The 13,216-nt window shown below is 34.6% G+C and overlaps 1 protein-coding gene across 2 annotated transcripts in view; it reads right to left on the bottom strand.

Moving 5' to 3' along the window:
• The window catches only part of LOC150092985 (mucosa-associated lymphoid tissue lymphoma translocation protein 1-like), a 228,003-nt gene that overhangs the window by 173,448 nt on the left and 41,339 nt on the right, over positions 1 to 13,216 (bottom strand). For both annotated transcript variants that reach the window (XM_090413823.1, XM_090413824.1), the window contains exons 4-5: positions 11,974 to 12,145; positions 6,656 to 6,771 (exon numbers count right to left, since the gene is read on the bottom strand). In XM_090413823.1, the coding sequence (XP_090269949.1) occupies positions 6,656 to 6,771; positions 11,974 to 12,145 (288 nt within the window). The remainder of the gene's footprint in view (positions 1 to 6,655; positions 6,772 to 11,973; positions 12,146 to 13,216) is intronic.

The following is a 13,216-nucleotide window of genomic DNA, read 5'->3' as shown; positions in this document are numbered from 1 at the left end:
AGTGATGTTACTAAAATTTTAAAAGGGATACATTGTTACTGAAATTTTGAGAATTAACAGTACCCTTGGCATACCTGCTAAACATGTGTTTTGCAATAGGCAAGTTCCCCCCCAAAAAAAATAGAAAGTGAGAAAAACTGTTCCACTTAAAAATAATTTTTTATTTTAAAAGAGAAGTGGGGGGGAGTATAAGTCAGGATACAGATTATAGGCCAATCTGTGTGTCTGGAGTTGTTAAGATGGTGGTGTTTGGCACAGGCTAGGATTTAGAAATGGGTTGATAATAGCATTATTCTCTATGACGGTGTATAGGGGTTTGTCAAGTGGAATTCTTGTTTTAATAAATCTGTATATGTACTATAACAAAGTTACGAATCCATTACATAAGGAAGATGCATATATATATATATATGGCGATATACTTGGATTATTCATAGGCTTTGGACAGATTTTCACATGACAATCCATTTCACTAAACTGAAATGGATGGGATTGGATAAGAGACCAGTGAGTTGGATAGGAAATCAGCTGTCAGACACGTATCAGCAAATGTGTATGGAAAGTGGTATCCTAAAAGACCAAGGTAATGCAAGGATCTGTCTTATCATTATTGTTTAACTTGTATGCTAATGATATTGAGAGAGGCTTAATCAGAGATGTGCAGTTGTTTACCAATGATGAAAATTTGGGAAAAACTATGAGGAGCAGAGCAGATGCTATGGCTTTTTTGGCACTGGTTAGTTAATCCTGGCCGAAGGTTATTGACATTAGTGAAACAATACTAACAGAAGATGATATAGTTAATGGGACAGAATGTGAGTTTGACATCACTGATTCAAATATCTGGTTTAATGCCACTTTCTTTTATAATGCAATCCATATAGATGAATTATAGTGGAGATAACGTGCATCCTTGTCTTACTCCTGATTTTACATCAAATCACCTTCCATTCTAACTGATGATTTGCAACTTAAATATAGAACATACAACAGAATAAAAATATTTAGGCACCTACTTTACCGCAGATGGAAAGCAAGAAAAGAAATAAAAATAAGAACAGCCATAGCTAAAGATGAATTCTGGAAAAATAAAGATCTGCTCAGAAGTTCTGTGAGTATCGAGACAAAGAAAAGAATGATAAGAACATTAGTGTGGCCAATTTTCACATATGGAAGTGAGACCTGTATATTCAAGAAGAGAGTAAGGCAACAGATAATGGCTTTTGAAATGTTGTGCTATAGGAGAGCTCTGAAAATCCCATTGACAGAACATGTGACAAATACAGATGTCCTACTGAGAATGAAAACACAGAGATCTTTATTACAGGAAATGATCCAGAGAAAGATGAGATTGGCAGGACATGTACTGAGAGGTTCAGCAGGACAGAGGATACTAACAGTTTTAGAAGGAAAAATTATGGGAAAAGGATCAAGAGGCAAAAAACAAAGGACATGGCTCGAAGATATAAGATTATGGACAGGACAGACTATGCAGAAACAAAAAGGAAAGCCACCAACAGAGAGAACTGGAAGGACATGGTGTTGCACCCTCTCACTGAGGAAGTTACATGAAGAAGAATAAGATTGCTCTGTGTAATATTCCATTTCCCCATAACTGTGGTGATTTGATAAGCATTTCCCTTTTCCAGATCTACAAAACTAAAGTACAGGTCGTAATCCCATTATTTTTGAATTATCTGTCATAAAGTAAAAATTTGATTTTGACATTCACCATTTGACCTGAACCCAGCTTGTTCTTATTCCAAGTTTCTCTTCCATAATTTTTGTCAGCCTCTTCTCAAGTATGTTTGCACACATCTTAACTGGAACACTCAGCAGAGAAATTCCTCTGTAATTTTCTAACATTCTGTTTTATTCCTTTTTTTATAGATGAGAACTATAAGAGCTCTACTCCAATCTTCTGGAATTCCTCCTCACCAGGGTTTCTGAATTATGCAGCTTAGCCACTGCAAAACTTTTATACCTCCACATTTCAGCATTGATGATCAAATATCTATTCCAGCTGCTACCCACATTTCAAGTTTTTAATGGCTTTTCCCAACTCAAGTATTGAAATGTAATACTGTTTGCATTCCTATCAAAATTTTCTACTGCTGTTCTATCGCTGCTAGTTTTGTTTAACAGTCTTTCAAAGTAATTACTCCAGACATTTAGGATATCCTTATCTTCAGTTTTCGTGTCACTGTTATCATCTTTGATTCCTTTTACAGTACTCTTTCCTCCATTTCTAAGGTTTTCTCAATAGCATCCAGCACATTTTACTACCTTCCTGATATTTATCTGCTATATTCTTACCAGTCTTCCCATGACTGTTGTTTACTACTACTTTTACACATGGCTTCAACCTCTTACATTTTTCTTTGTATTCTTTTAGAGCATCTGTCGACTTAATTGCTAGGAACTTTTGGTATGCTCCTTTCTTTTCCAGTGCTGCTTCATTAACCTCCTGTGTCTACCATGATATTCTTATTTTTCTATCTTGCAGACAACTTCATCAGATGCCTCCCTGAATAAATTAGTTTTCTTCCGAGCTTGACACTGAGACTTCAAGGTTTAGTTCTTGGTTTCGGACTGTTTCATTTTTTCTTCAATAATATTTGTGGTGAGTAAAAGCTGCTCAACTTTAATTATTTTTAAAACTTTCTTACATACTATTCTTTTTCAATGTCATATTCATTTTTATCCACCTTAGAACTATGTGATGGTAACTTTCAGTTTCAAATCCTCTGTACACTCTTGTATCCTGGACTGGCATGAAGATATTACCATCCATAATGAGACAGTTAATCAGACTTATTTCTTGTGTCTTCTCTCCACGTGAATTTTTGCACATCTTTATGTTGGAACATGGTGTTAGATGACTAGTCATATCCTGAGCAGAAATCCAGCAGATGCTTACCATTTTTATTAGCCTTGTCCTTTTCTGCAAATTTTTCCAAAACATTTCTACATGCCTGGTGGGATTTATTTCTTACTCTGCTATTTAGATCCCCAACGAGGACCACGTTTTCCATTTTCTTTATGTTAGCTTCCAGCTCTAATGACTAAAAAATTGTTCCATTTTTTCCTTAGGAGAACCTTCTGTGGGACCATAGGCACAAATGAGTTCCACTGTCCATCTCTCCATTTTGAAGTTTTCCCACATTACTTGAAACTGCTTTTCAATCTAGAAGTTTATCTTCATGTTTGGTGTTTTATGTAACTGCTACTCCTTTCTTTCTTTCCTTGATTGTTATTGCCTTAATTCAGCAACCTATACTTTTTTAGTAAGATCTCACCTGTTTTTGGTGTCTTTGTCTTAGTAGTGTCAATTATGTCGTCGTGGTACTTTTCCCCCATTCTTCTGCAAGTTCAATTTCCTTTTCATTGATATTCTTTATTGCAATGGTTCCTTTCTTCTGAGAATGGATTTGTTCTTCTTCTTCTTCTTCTAGATGTTGAGTTCAATTTGTTCCAGTAGCTGACTTTTCACTAGTTGCCTTGTTTCCCTGACGAAAACATCATGGGCCTTGTTTAATTGGGAAATACCTCAGGTGGCATGAAATCTTATCATACTGCACCATTCACAAGAATATACAATAATAATTTTTATTATTGCAAATATTTCAGCTAGAAATTAATCAGCAATCATCAGTGCATCAGCATAATCATAAGGTGATGCTAGAACACAGAAAGTTAATCCTATTTACAGAGCTGAGCCATAAGCCAAAGTGTCAAGATAAGGGTGGTTATAAAATAAAATGAGCAATTAAAGCTAACACTAAAATTAAAATAATTTTGAAATACAAGAAAATCACAAAATTTAGATAAATAAAATGACTGAATGACACAGCATTATATATTTAAAATAAAGGGTGGGGGTAGGCACACTATTGCTTGCCTTTCCCTTTTAATAGATTGCACTATGAGACCTCTACACTAACGACCTGCAATTTAACCTTTAATTCAGAGAATTTCTGTTCAATTGCATCTACTTCAGCTGCCTTCCTATATTTCAGATTTCTGCTATTGGAGAAAAAAGAAATCAGCTGGATTCCTGTTACTGAAGCAGAAATTGGAGGCAGTGATATTTTCTAGCACCATGGTGCTGTCAGCTTATTTCATTTAATATTTTTCAGGCCTCTTCAGTAATTATCCTTATCTTCAGTTTATTTGTACTGTCATACCATATCATTCTTTTTTAAAGTCAGAAGGCATGCATTTAAGACAACCTGCTTGAATTATGTTTTGCTTTAAGGCAATCAATCCACTCATATGATGATTTTCAATTATGACCAACACCCATTTATATGAAGATTTCAGCATCATGATGTTGTGTGAATCACCAGATGCACAGATTTTGTTGATTCAATTTGTTTATTATTTCGTTTCTCACTGCATCTTTCTCTGTGTGTTTCAATATTTCGCTGTGCATTATAAATGGCTCATTAGTATTATTTTATTTTATTATTGTTAATAATAATAGCAGATAAAAATCAAAATAAGGGTACTATTGTTTCCAGTAAAAAAAAAAAAAAAAAAAGACTCGTAAAACTATTACATTAGATACTAAGATTATTATGTTTAGTGACAATACCATGTTCAACACTGAGGTAGGCAACAGGCTAATTTGCACTATTCTTTTTAAGTTGTTAAAAAAAGGATAGTTCTTAATGAAGTGAAAAGTAATACACTAGTTCAGCATTTCCCAAACAATGCTCCGTGGAACACTGGTGTTCTGCGGAAAGTGAATAAGTGTTCCGTGAAAAATTATCAAAATTAATATGAGGCTAGAATGGTTAAATTGCTGAGACAAGTTCAAACATGTTTGAAAATCAGGCACTCCTCACTTTGCATGCGGATTGTGCTATTAAGGCCAGCGTGCACCGACCTTGACTCAGTCGTGCAAGTGAAGTACGGAGGTATCTATTCTAGGAATGTGCAGTCACAAGAAAGGTCAATGCAATGCACTGGGGCCTGACATGCCTGTATTGTGTGCTGTTGCATTTTTGTGATGCGATATAGCCTGCTGCGGCGATAGTGTGTGCTTAGCTTTACATTGAATATGAGACCAATGATACTCGACTCTAACACAGATGTTCCATTAAAATTTCAGGATTTGTGAAGTGTTTCGTCGTAGGAAACGTTTAAGAAATGCTGCACTAGTTAATGCTACAGTTATCCATAAATGTGATGATCTGGATATGTACTTTTGGTGCCAAAAGTTAATTTCTTTCTGAAAGTATTTAGCGATAGCTGATTCATGGGTTCTGAATATTATTTTTATGAGTATTTGTTTATTTAATTGTGTGGTTTTTAAAGTTTTTTTTGTTTTACTGTACGCTGTGCTCATGTCATGGCACTGATGTGTAAAAAATGATGGGCAATTTCAACATGTGTAATTTTGTTTGCTGTAGTGTGTATGTGCAAACTGTAGGCACTTTGTAGAATGAAAGATTTATGGAAGGAGAATAAAACTGGTGAGTGGGGTTTGTCTTAAGTATTTCGAGAGCAATGCCAGAAGGGGAAGAGGAGTATGAAGAATGAAAGCAATAAGGTTGAAAGAAGAAATGCATGAAAATGCAATCGTGAATGGAGAGAATGATATTATATGTGGTATGAGTGACAGCAAGAATGAAATGGTGCAAAATGAAGAGAATGATCAGATGGTAATGGAAAAGATAGCATACTTATGTACAGTTCTCCACAGAAAACAAAATGAGATTGAGTGGTTGAAGAAATGCTTGGTGGATGGTATGACACAGAAGGGGAGAAATGCAAAGAGAAAGAAATCAGAGTTTGAAAGAATGAAAGCATTAGAATAAGAATCAGATTTCGCAAGGTGATTCATTGATAAGAGGAGTGCTTGAGGGAAGTGTTTTCCTGGTGACAAGGTTAAGGATGTTAGTGATGCTATAAGGATGTGGAGATGAAAGTGAAAGAGATGTTTATTTTGACTTGTACAAATGATTTAGCAAGTGATAAGTTGGTATGCAAGAAGATAGGAAAGAGTTGCTGGGGCAGAGGAAAAAGAAGAGTGAGATAGTAAAAGCTGCGAGTCTGTTGCTATGGTACAATAGAGGCAAGCTGATGCAGAGAGCTATGATTGTGAATGAGTCAATGTTCAGATTGTGCATGAGAAATAGTATGGAGTTAGTTTGATGGAAGGAAGGATTTATATAAAATGGTTGGCTGGCATTTGAATGAATTTGGGGTCAGGAGTCTTGAGCCTTCAGGTAAGGGGTAATTAACAGATTGATGTGGATGAGATTTTTCATATAATATCAAGAGACAGAGGGAAAATAACAGGCCACCCCTGAAAACTGTATAAGGAAGGTGTGAGTGGGGAGTTGGGGTTAGGAGTACATTATTGCATGGAGAGTGGTGGGTGGTTGTAATGCATTTAAGTCAAGGGATGAGCTATGTGTGTGTGTGTGAAAGTGAGATCTCCCACAATGAGTGTCTTGACTCCATGGAGGTCTGATAATGATATTTGAGATATCACTGTATTTATCAATATATAGTTATACAGATCAAGCAGAGCAGAACTGATTCATTCTTAACTGTATTAAGAATTAATCTGATGTATTTATTTATTATTATTATATTTCATTGTATTACTGTTCTATTTGTATTCTTAATTCTAATTACTTACTTGAGGCACGAGGTAAAATTCTGACATTTGCCCAGTCTGAAAAAAGTACATAAGGTTCTCCAGTTATGCGGTTCCAATTTAAAATACGACAGATGTATCTGCCTGCATCCTTTATGCTAAGTACAGGTAAAAGAAATATTTGAATATTTAATTTCAGTTACATTCTGATGACTGCAGGATATATAAATCAATATATACACATACATTCAATTTAAAACTTTATTTAATTATTAATTTTTTAATAAAATTGAAAAGGTTTGAATAGACCAACAAAGAATAATATCAGCAGAAATGAAATTTTTAAGAATAGCAAGATACACTAAACTAGATTTTAAAAAAAAATGAATAGAAATCCAACTTTATGAACAATATATAATTTTATGAGTTTCTACCCTAACTGGACATGAATAATGCAATATCATTAGTAGTATCCTCCCCTCTTCTATCTATTTTGTCCTTCTTAAAAATACTACCCTTCTTTACACACTCTATTCCAGTTACTATACCTGACTCTGATAGCTAGGTTTCACCAATGCCAATAATCTTAGGCCAAAACATATTTATGAAGGCAATGAACACTACCCCTTTGTTTCTGATGGTTCTTACATTTGTGTATAGACATAACAAGTCACCTCCTAGCTTTTTCATATACTTATGTCTAGTCTGCTTGACCCAGCTGAGCAACTTTGTCTTTTTTGTCCATAGACACAGAAAAAGTCTGAACCCAAAGCATAAATTTCCACCCTCAGATTCACAACCATGTTCAATGACATTCATATGATTGTCACTTTTGCATACCATAGCTGAACTTACACATTCTCAGTGTTGTTCCTCCCATGCTGATCTATTTTCCCTGACTCTCTGCATTAGGTTTCAACCTAATTAATAATTTCTCCAGGCTCCTGATACTAAATCCATTCAAGAGTACCATCTCTCTTATACAAATATTTTCTAAATCAAACTCACTCCACACATCCAAAATCCACTTTTTCTAAACAGCATTGAATCATTTGCAATCACAGCTCTCCTCCTTAATTCAGGTCTACTGTGTCATCTTGGTTACTTCAGTGAATCTCTTTTAATATCTTTCCATCTCCATGGAACCTGGGTGACCGTATCTGAGTACAGTAGTTTAGATGTCATCATGTGATCTTATCAAAGGTTTATGAAGTAGGAGAATAACTTCTTTATTCCTACAGGGTGGAATTCTCTTTGACACTGCAGTAATCTAATGTGACAGCAAGATTAGTAATGTAGTCCCTAAACTTTAACTCTCTGTCTACCATTAATCATAAGTCTCTGGCTTCATTGACCACTTGTAGCAAATTATCATAAAAATAATACTCTACCTGCAATATTCTCAGTTCAAAATGCATAACCCTGCACTAATACTGAAGTGACATTCAGTATTAGTGCAGTTTGTTTTGATCAGCCTGCAAGGATTCTGTATAAAAATGCCCCTTATCACCCTTTTTAACTTTGCATTACTGGCAAATCATTTAGCCTTTTCCATCCCAACTCCAAACTCACCTACAAGAAGTTAGACCCTGTTAAGCCAAGTAACCGAATGGAAGGTTGGGTCAGACCCCACTGGAAAGTTTGGTTGGTGAGCAGATGAGTACTGGAGGGCTAGATAAAGGTAGCACTCTAGCACTATGCTATTAGGACAGGACAGCATTCACGGCCTCAAAGTGAAGGTTAGTCTTCTCCAAGAATTTGGTCAGAAGTGAGATATTATTGACGCAAAGATGATAACTCCTCAGAAGCATTGGCCTTCTTACAGGCCTGCAAAGCTCTTGTAAGACAAACCAACATAGCAGTTTTGACTCTTTGAGCGTAAGGAATGTTAAGAATCTCGCAGAAGATAGTAGGCCACCACGAAAATATTTGACCTTGTGACTTGGAATAACACAAGAACTCTGGTAAAGGACTTGCAAGTACACTTTCTTCTGAAAGATAGCCATAAGCCAAAAATTGATTTTCTAATAATATGTGAAACAAAAACAATGAGCTACCTTGACTGTAAAATGGAAGAATTACCAGATCTTCCTGGATGAATTGCATCCAGGAAACAATGTTGGCAGAGTGAATTCATAGTTGGACCAAAAATGTCTTATCTTGTAACATTTTATCAGAAAGAGTATGAAAACAGATCGTTCAAGTGGGCCAAAGAGAAATATTAAAAATAATAATCTACATGCACCAACTTCCACAGGTGACAATGAAACAATAGAATATTTCTACAAGCAAACAGAAAATAGCTTAAAAGACAGAAGCATATGTGCAGATTTCAATGCCAAAATTGGTAAAGGCCAGCCTGGAGAGAAATATTTTGGCCCATGGGGAATAGATGATAGAAATGAAAGAGAAGAGCATCTGGCAGAGTTTGCTGAAACAGAGAGGCTTCATATAATGAATATTTTCTTTAAAAAGCACTCTGGAAGAAGATGAACATGAAGTAACAAGAAATGAAACTGACTACATTATGATAAACTACAAAAGACTCATAAAAATGCTGGAACTTGAAAAATGTGCAGTGACATACACTTGGATTACAGACCATTAAGGGTTATTCTTCATATAGACAAGGGACAGGAAGCAAAAATACGAGCAATATCAAACCACAAATAACTCAAACATATTGAACAGGGAACAGTTTGATAAATTAGCAAAGCAGACTGATTAGAGCTTGGAAGAAGACATTAGATAATAAAGATATGACCAAATTCAACCAACAAATAAAGCAGTGTAAAACACAGGTGGAATTAACGACAAAAAAAAAAATCACAGGGAGCACCTCAGCCAAGAAACTGACAAACTGCTATGTTAAAGAAGAGAGTTAAAAGATTCAGGACATGCTCATTTAGAATACAAGAACATTACACCAAATTTAGCATAAATAAACTCCACGAGGCAGAAGAAAAGCAAAGGAGCCTACAAATAAAAATAAATAAAAAGGGTAGAAATGAAATTAAGGATGAAACAAACAAACAATAATACCAGCTCACTCTTCTAGATGAATAGAATATCAGGAAAACAAACAGAAGAGAAATGGAAAAATCATCTAGAACTTTTTTTTTTATGTGGCTCCCACCAAATGAAAGTTATTGTAAACCTATAGCACATTTACAGCATAGGTGGGCTAAAGATTTTTGTTTCCATTTTTATTAATTTTATATATATAATTATATTATAATTAGTATTCTAATATTAATATTATTATAATTATAATAACTAATTATAATATTAATATTATAATTATAACTTTATATATAATTATTTATATATATATAATTAAATAGGAGTATACAAAATGATGAAAGAGATCCGGTGATGGGCCAATTCCTAACATAACAAGAATGGAAGTGAAAGGGGGACACTGAGAAGGATGAAAAATGGGAAGGCAGTTGGATTTGATAACATCCTTGTAGAAGTATGGAAATGTCCAGATGAATTGGAGATAACTCTATTAATGGATGCCTTTAACAGAATCACTGAAATAGAAAATGATGAAGGAATGGAGAGAGAGAGAGAGTATATTGGATTCCACGAACAAAGGTGATATCCTCCGTCCTGTAGTAACTACAGAAGAATTAAACTCAGGACTCACATTATGAGGATACAGGAAAGGATAACTGAGAAGAGACTGTAAGACGGTGTCAATTAGCAAAATGCAATTTGGGTTTATGCTGGACCAGGGAACATGAGATCTTCACTCTAAGACAGCTCACAGAAAGATGTTGGGAGAGTAACACAGAACTCTTTCTGGCCTTCACTTTCAACATTTGATAGAATCCCCAAAAAAGAGATATGGAGAACCATGAGGAGGAAAATGATCCCAGAAAGTATGTACATCTCGTACAAGACATGTATGATGGTAGCAAAACAAGGATGAGCAGTGGAGCAGGAACTACTGAAGCATTCCCAGTAAAAGTGGTGGGTTCATCAAAGATCAGCTTTGAGCCCCTTCTTATTTGTCATGCTCTTGGATGTGTTGGCAGAAACAGTAAGAACTGAATCACCCTGGACAATAATGTTTGCTGATGATGTGGTGATTTGCACAAAGTCTGAGCAAGCAGAAGAAGGAATTGCACATTGGAGGAAAGCTTTGGAAGACAGTGGCTTAAGGATATTAGTAGAAATAAGACAGAAGACAGAAAAAGTCTCTGGACTCCATGGAGATGGAGTCCAGAGACTTTTTCTGATGTATTTAGCAATGCTTCAGAATAGTGTTTCTTCACATTTTTAAGAATGCAGAACTTTACATAAAAATTTTTCATTTTTGTGTAGTCCTAATGAAAATTTTTATAAAAATCATAAAAATCCAATTGTAGACAGAGATAGCTAGCCCAAGACTATTACTAATTATATATAGCATCCGGTGAAGAGAGGTAGCTGACAAGTGCTACCATCTCCCATTATGTGCAACTATTAAATTAAACTGACTTTTAAATTCAATTGAATAAAAATTTTTCCATTCACTGAAGTCTTTTTTTTTTATTTATTTTTTTTTTATAAGAAACTACACTTAATATAAATTATAAATGTTTGTATGCTCTGGAGTAAATCTCTTTTCCCTTTTCACATTGTATCATATTGTGAATAAACTATGATGATGCTCTGGAGAACCTCTGAGTTTTGCAGAACCCTAGAGTTTCGTGGATAGAGTTTAAGAAACAGTTTTAGAAGACCAAATGTAAGATACGACAATATTACAGACTTGTTAAATAACAGTTTAAAGCCGATAAGAAAAAAATTGTAAACAGAAAATTAATAATAGTGTAAACATAATTTATGTAGTGTGATCAAGGCATCCAATACACTCTTTGATGATAGCCATCAGGAAACAAAATAATATAATGAAAAATGACACATATTACATTGTATCAATATCTTTTGACTTTTTTTGGTAATCTTTCTTCCATTTCTAAGTTTTTCCCACACTACATAGAACACTGAGATACTCAAGATTTTATCCATTTCTTTCCCAAAAATTTTGCTTACTACTTTCATACATATTCCATATTTTTTTCTATGTACTTTATGAACACATGCTAATTTACATAACAGAAACTGTATGATGATTTCATCTTTTCTGAAGCTATTTCTATCTTCATGAGTCTATTAAGTTCTTAATTTTCCTATCCTTGCAGATAATATCAGCTATGTTTGCTAACATGATCTTTCAACATTTTTTCAAATTTTTTTCGTTTTATCCCTACTGAATTCTTATTTTTACCAATTATGTTTAGCATCATACAAAATAAAATGCAACCAAAGGCAATATAAAACATTTTGTAGTAAGATATTATCTGTACCTAACTGGGCGAATCACCAAATCTGAATCTTGCTGAGTAATGAGTTCTTCATCTTCTTTAAACCACTGATAAGATGGCTTTGGATATCCCTTAGCATGGCATGTCAAAACTAACTGAGATGCAACTGACACCTCTACATCTGCTTTGGGATGTTCGATAATGTTTAAAGGTTCTGAAAAAAAAAAAAAAAAAAAAAATTAAATAATAAAATAAATATATGCATACACTATACGCGCACGCGTGTGTGTGTGTGGTGCGATTTATGAGACTTTCAGCCATCATGAAAGGTTGTAAACATATAGTACATTAGTACCATAGGTGAGCTAAGAATTTCTTTTTGTCTTTTTGTATCATGCTTTCCTATTTCCAAGTTTATCTATTTTTATTGACTTTATATATATTTTCTGTGTTCTCATTTTATTTCTTTACTCATTCAATATTCTTATTTATTTTCTACATAATCCAGAAACTCTACTCTAGAGACCAAACATGGAACTTTTTTCAACCCACTTCAGCTGGGTTGAACCCAATAAGTGGGTCGATAGTCTGAAAATGGATGATGATATTCATCTCCTACCTAAAAAAAACAACTACAAACATCCATGCCCATAGTGGGATTCAAATCTCTGCAGCTGGTCAGAAAACAGATAAACTAACCACTAGGCCAACATATTTAACCTTTATTTATTTATTTGGCATAAGATGATATAACGGCTGGAATTCCCACATGGGCATTTGGCACAAATATATTACTGCTGGCTGTAATGTATTTTTGTCTATAAACTACGTATGTTTTACTGGCTGCAGGATGAAAAAACCTGAGTTTCGGAGGAAAAATACATTCACCTTCACACAGGACTGGCTAACTCACCTTCATTTGAAAAGAACTGAGTTTGAATCCTAGACAGGATTCGAACTGAGCTCTTTCCAACCAAAGGGCTTCAATATACTGACTGAGCAATGGCAGTTCTTTAAACTGTAATAAGTATACAACAAGTTAGCAGCTGAATTGTGTCACCAAAATAACGAGATAATGCATAGAAATTGTAAGTAATCAACAAGAGAAATTCAAGAGCATGGAATTTTTTTTTTCCTTGCAAATAGATCATACACAATTATCATTATTACACAGGAATGATCTCCATGGAGTTAAGAAACAGACCCATCATGAGAAGTCTCTGCTCACCACAACATATCATACCTTTCCTTAAACTCTTTTAAGGAGAGTCATGATAAATCACTC

This window comes from Typopeltis vanoorti, chromosome 24 (genome assembly GCF_054136105.1).
Source record: "Typopeltis vanoorti isolate ZY-2024b chromosome 24, IOZ_Tvanoo_1.0, whole genome shotgun sequence".
Lineage (NCBI taxonomy): Eukaryota > Metazoa > Arthropoda > Arachnida > Uropygi > Thelyphonidae > Typopeltis > Typopeltis vanoorti.
Note: the sequence above shows the minus strand (reverse complement) of the source record. Positions and strands in the feature narration are given on the sequence as shown.